The sequence below is a fragment of the Ochotona princeps genome, chromosome 17 (genome assembly GCF_030435755.1).
Source record: "Ochotona princeps isolate mOchPri1 chromosome 17, mOchPri1.hap1, whole genome shotgun sequence".
NCBI classification, from domain to species: Eukaryota; Metazoa; Chordata; class Mammalia; order Lagomorpha; family Ochotonidae; genus Ochotona; species Ochotona princeps.
The window spans coordinates 14,221,202-14,227,201 of record NC_080848.1 but is presented as its reverse complement, the minus strand read 5'-3'; the positions used below and the strand labels follow the sequence as shown (position 1 = coordinate 14,227,201).

Below are 6,000 nucleotides of genomic sequence, written 5' to 3'. Positions count from 1 at the left end.
AGACCCTGGGTACCCTGTTGTACTCAGCCGTGAACTGGCCTCCTCTTGCTCCCTCTGACCCAGCATGTGACCAGGGCTGGGAGGCAGAGGCAGCGACCAGCTACTTTCCTCAGTGCAACCACACAGCAAGGGGGATCAGCTCTGGGTTCAGCCTGGGGACAGGGACCACTATCCCCTGCCACCTACTCCAGGTCCTGACTCAATCCCCGTCCTTGTCCCACTGCTGTTCCCAACCCCCACACAGCCATGTGCCATGTTGGGGTGGGAGGGTGGGGTAGGGTGGTCACAGCCACAGAGCCTGGCCCTGAGCCCCAACCTGCCCACGCCTTTCCAAGACTCCATGCCAGCCTGTCCAGGCTACCCCCCAGCCCGGGCCGTGGCAGGGTGGAGCTCAGTGACGCAGGGCTGCAGCGGGGAGGCTGCCCAGGCTGGAGCTGAGCCAGGGCCTGGGGCGGCCCCTCTGTCCGGGCCAGATGGCTGCTGGCTCGGGCAGGAGAGCCTGCCAACCCCTGTGGTTGGTGTCCGGGCCCGGGAGCCTCACTTGGTCCTCAGTTCTCAGCGCTGCTTGCTGAGGGCTGCGTGTCTTCCCCGAGAGCGAGGCTTTGGGGTACGCTCCCCTCCACCCACCCTTGCTCCGAGGAGCCCCAGACCCATGTGAACTGAGCCCAGGAATGAAGTCTGACTTGCACCACTTCCTTCTTCCCTCCCTCCCTCCTTCTGTCCTTCTTCCTTCCAACAAACACAGACTGAGGCCCTGAGCCTTTCAGGTGAACCTGACCCAGGCACTCCTGCGTGTGTGCTGCTGGCACTCCTGGGGGAGATGGGAGAGCCAAGCAGGGTCGTGCGGGAGGTGGCTGGGGTTCCCGGGAGATATGCCCCTGAAGAGGACCTGTGGTGGGGGTGAGAATCCAACGTGGCTCAATTCGGGGGGACATGGAAGGGAACAGGCAGAAAATTCTGGGAAAAAAAAGTTGCAGTAGGGAGTAGGATGGTCAAGGCTGGGGGAGGATGAGGAGGAGGGAGGCAGTCGGGTTGGAGCCTCCGGCCTCCCTTGTCAGAGCTGGACTTACCTGTGCGAGGCTTCCATGAGAGGAAGGAACGTGTAAGACATTGTGGCAGCTGTGCGACGAAAGAACACGCTCCACCCTCCACATAGGCTAGTGGAAGGGCCCGGTGGCCCAACTCACGGAGGAGCAGACTGCAGCGCCGAGGGGTGGGGTCACTGAGCTGTGACCGCAGCATTTCTGGTGGACAGCTTGGCCGCAGACGCCTAACCTCACGGCTTCTTGGGATGACCGCTCCTCCTCCAGGGAGCCTTGCCTTACTGTGGGCAGCGGCCGACCCCACATGGATGAGGGGCTTCAAGATGGCGGCTGGCCGGGTGCCAGGAGGCGGGACTTGTCCCGCCAGTTGCGCAGGCAGGAAGTCACAAGGATAGGCTAATTCTCCTTCGCTGCGATTGCTGGCCTATCAGATAGCGCCCCGTGGACCACGTGCAGAAGTGATTGGTGGAAGAACTATATTTAAGCAGCTCGCTTTCGGCAGTAAAGCCGCTTTTTTGGTTCGGCAAACGCTCTTTGGTTTGTGACATTCTGGTGGCTCTTACGTGGGGAATGGGGGGAATACAGAAACGGGAAGAATTGGGAAGAAGGGTGGTGGAAAACCGGAGGAAGGGTGGCAGAGAAGCGGGTAGGAAAGCTTAGACAGACGGGGACAGGAGCAGTGAAGAAAGGTTTTAAACGCAGCCGCTTTTGCCAGTTTTTCCCGGCCCTCCAAGAATATTCCTCGTCATTTAGTGTCGCTGCAGGGCGGCGACATCTTACCCGGCGTCTGTTGGCTTTGAGCGGCACACAACCACATGAAGTGGTCTATGCAGCTGTCTGTGCGCTTGCCACCAGGTGCACACGGTGCAGAGGAGCCTGCTGAGGCCCCAAGGCGCTTGTCCGATGGGCAGGGTTCATGAGGCAGCATGGCAGCTACGGCCACGGGCTCTTCCCCTCTCTGCTTCAAGACAGCTCTCAGCTGCCATTTTTTTTTTTTTAAAAGGACTTATTTGAAAGGCAGAGTGACACAAAGAGAGGGAGAGACTCAGAGAGAAAGATCTTCCATACGCTGCTTCACTGTGCAAATGACCACAAAAGCCAGGGCTGGGCCATGCTCAAGTCAGGAGCCTGGAACTCTACCCTGGTCTCCCACATGAGTAGAGGGGCCAAGCACTTGAACTTTCCTCTGCTGCTTTCCCAAGTGCATCCACAGGGGTCTGGATCTGAAATGTAGCAACCAGGACTTGAACAAGTGCTGATATAGGAAGCCATTGTCTCAGGTTGTGGCTTAACCTGCTTCATCACAACAGTAGCCCTTGACTTGTGACTTGTGAGTCCTTCATGTCTGCCTGCCCCCATCTGTATGTGGGATCTTACCCCGCTGCCCCGCTAGGTTCACCACATAGCAGGGGCACACTCCAAGTCTGAGAGCACAACGGGTGTGAACACATGAGTACCGGGTGCTGGCTGGGGCACTTTGAGCACAGCTGTTTAGCAGAAGGGATGTGAGGCTTGTGGAGCATTCCAGAGTGTTCTAGAAAACCAGGGAACTGGGTTGCAGCTTATCTGTCTGGGAAGGGAAGGGCATCCCAGCCAGAGGGAACAGCAGGTGCAAAGGGAGATGGGGAGGACAATGGGTGATAAAGACACAGCCGCTGCCCTGTGGGTCCAGGTGTGTACAAAGGCTGGGATACGGGTCTGGGATGGGGTAGCAGGGATGGGACGGGGCTGCCAAGGCGCTGTGGCCAGGAATTGGCCCTGAGCCTAGGGATGAAGATGCCATGCCCCACACTAGACTGAGTTCAAGTCCCCGTCCTGACTCAGCTTCCCGCTAGTGCCCTGTAGGGGGAAGCATGCTGGCTCAAGGAGACAGGCTCTGTGACTGAGTTGGGGGCCTTGGATGGAGCTGCTGGCTGCTGGCTTTGGCCTGGTCCAGCCCTGGCCATCATGGGCCTCTGGTGGGAGAACAAGCTCATGGGAGCCCTCCTATGACTCTCAAATCAAACCACTAAGTCAACGAATCAAAGATTACCTCAGGAGGTGGAACTCTGGCCTGGGGGGTGGGGTGCAGGCAGGCAAGGAGAACCTGCAGGGAGGGAACCCCTACAAGTCACATGGTCCCTTGGTGCTGTGGGTGCCTCCTCTGTGTGACTGAGACCTGCGGATCCCTGCCCAGATGCGCTGCGGTCAGTGCTGTCCCGCCATCATAACAACCCAAGAGGCTCCGCTGCACATGGAATCTCTTTAATGCCCCGCTGTCTTTCTGCCCAGGCTCACAAGGGTGCCTGAGATGACATGCTGTTTTTGACCTGCAAGCCCTTCCTCTGGTGCAGCCCAGTCCAGGACAGTCCAGCATCATGGGCCTGGGCCTGGGTGTGGCCCAGCTCCGAGGGTGGTGGCCTCAGTGGCATCAGAGGAATGAATACGGCCACGGGCAGCAGTGGCATCAGTCCCTCCGAGGCCCTGGGGGAGCCAGCAGGGGGCAGCTCGGTGGGATCCAGGTTGGCGTCGTTCCAACCCTTGGAGGTGTCACTGGGACGCTTGGTGCTGGTGACTTCGTCCTCAAATACGGGGACAACACAGGACGCCTCTTCCCAGATCTCATCCTCCAAGTCCCCTGCCCCTTGGTCAATGGCCCCTTCCCATTCGCCAGAGGTGTGAATGCCCGCGATGCCTTCTTGCTTCTGTTCCGAGCCACCCAGCTCTGCCACAGGCCAGGCAGGCATCCCACTTCTGCCCTGGCCGGTCCAGAAGAGGCTGAACTCCTGGCGGCAGGTGGCTACAGCCAGGCTGATGAGCAGAGTACTGGATACCAAGTAGAGCAGGGCGGGCTGGCCTACGCCCATGAGGACCATGGCCAGGAAGGTGGCCAACAGTCCCACAGCATAGGCGGCAATGCAGGCCATGAAGTAGAGCTGGCCGGAACGCATGTGCACGTCGAAGCGATGACAGTAGGCGACCAGGAAGCCAGGGACAACGATGTCTCCGAAGCCGAGAATGGAGAAGGACTGGTCACACAAGGTCAGGGCCGAGAAGCTCAGTCGGGGCACCTTGAGCACCATGGGCAGTCGCTCGTGGCTGGAGGAGTGCGTGGGGCCCGAGGCCACCTCCACCATGATGCTCTCACCAGTCCTGGTGAAGAGGGGTGTGATGAACACAAAGAAGACATCAAAGGCCAGCAGGGCTAGCAGAAAGGAGGCGCAGTTCCGGAGTGTGGGCAGCCGCACGCGCTGCAGGACCAAGAGGCAATAGGCCATGCCCAGCGAATCCTGCAGCAGCCACGCCCAGCGGTCCTCGTTGCGGTAGGCCACCCAGAGCAGGGTGATGGAGGTGCAGACTGCAAACAGCAGCAGTAGGGGCAGCTGCACGCCAGCCCGGTGGCCTGGCAGGGACCAGCGGGCCTGCTGTAGCGGCAGGCGACGCGCCAGGGGCTCCAGGCAGCTGTAGAGGCCCGTGCCAGCACCCAGGCCGAAGATCCCGATCATAACATAGACGAAGCGGTCATAGAAGAAGTAGAGCAGCAACATGATGGAGCAGGACATGACCACCACCGCACCTGTCATGATCGGTGTGAAGTCCACGGGTGCGTCTTCGTCCGCTTCCTGCTGGGTCCCCCAGGCTCTCAGGGCTGCTGCCAGCACCCCGGATGCTGGTGGCTGATGGGGTCCACCAAACCCCCCTCCCCCTCGGGCCCGGCGTCGCAGGAGCCGGTCGGCCTCAGTCATGCCAGCCCAGTAGCCACCCAGGGCCACGGTGCCCACGGCCAGGATGAAGATGACCACCATGTTGAGGTCGATGATGGGCTCTGGGGGTGCATACATGGCCACGTGGATCCCGCCGAGGCCGTGGGCGTGGTGGAGGATGTCAAGCATGTCGGCGTAGCGCAGCACAGCCACAGGAATGGTGAGGTCTGGCAGGGGCCGGCTGGTGTGTGTGGCTTCCGGGGTGGTGTCAGCACACTGCTGGTCGCTGACGTGGCTCACGATGAGCAGCCCGTGGGCACCCTGGCCTTGTGCCAACCAACCCTTGGCATAGAAGCTGCAGTTACCCCTCAAGACCATGGCGGTGGTCCGGTGCAGGGGTCGTGGTGAGCCAGGCAGGACCTGGTGGAAGGTGTCCTCACCTGGGCACCAGGGGGTAGTGGTGGCATCATACAGGGGCAGGAGCGGGGCGTGGAGCAGGTCCCGGGGGAGAGTGATGTAATCAGAGCTGAACAGGACGCAGTAGTCCTTGCTCCAGTTCTCTGACACCACGTGGACCACACCGTACTCCCCTCGGGCCACGGTGCTGAGGACAAGAAAGAGGAGGAGTGAGCCCATGGGGAGAAGAGCCAGGCGCGCCATCCTCCTCAGTATACCCACTGCGTCGTACCCAGTGCTGCTGCTGCCCACACGTCACCTGCTCTCCCAGGCTCGGGTGTGGCCCTTTGTCACAGAGTGATGTCCCATCCCCCACCTTCCGGGAAACCAGGGCCACACCTACCAAGTCACAAAGCTGGGTCAGGGTTGTGTTCCCCACCCTGGCCTTGGCTGGAGAGCTCACTGGCTCTGTGCACGGCCCTGCCCTGTTCCGAGGGGGCAGGGCCATCAGGCGGGATGATGCCCGTCATGGACCCTCTGGGCTCCTGACTTACACGCTGGCGCAGGGCAGTTCTCTGCTCTCAGGATCCTGGACCACAGCAGCCTGAGTCCCCACGCTCAGAGCTCAGTGAGCTCAAGCACTTGAATTGTGCTTACTCTGCCATTTGTGCTTGCTGAGGCCCTTCCTGGGAGCTGGAGCCGCAGGCTGCTCCTCAGTGCACGTCACTCCTGCCCTGCCAGGCAGTGGAATGGCCATGCAAGCCAGGTTTGCCAGTGGGAACAACTTTCAGGGGCCCGGCTCCTTGTCTGCTCTCCCTAACCTCCCTCCCAAGTCACGACAAGGGCTGGCCGGGGACCCAGCTGCGACTATGATGACG

The 6,000-nt window shown here is 60.7% G+C and overlaps 1 protein-coding gene across 1 annotated transcript; it reads right to left on the bottom strand.

Moving 5' to 3' along the window:
• Positions 1-3,271: 3,271 nt before the first annotated feature.
• SPPL2C (signal peptide peptidase like 2C) lies at positions 3,272-5,471 on the bottom strand. Its single transcript, XM_004597295.3, has one exon. The coding sequence runs from the start codon at positions 5,384-5,386 to the stop codon at positions 3,317-3,319; it is 2,070 nt and encodes a 689-aa protein (XP_004597352.2). The 5' UTR covers positions 5,387-5,471; the 3' UTR covers positions 3,272-3,316.
• Positions 5,472-6,000: the final 529 nt, after the last annotated feature.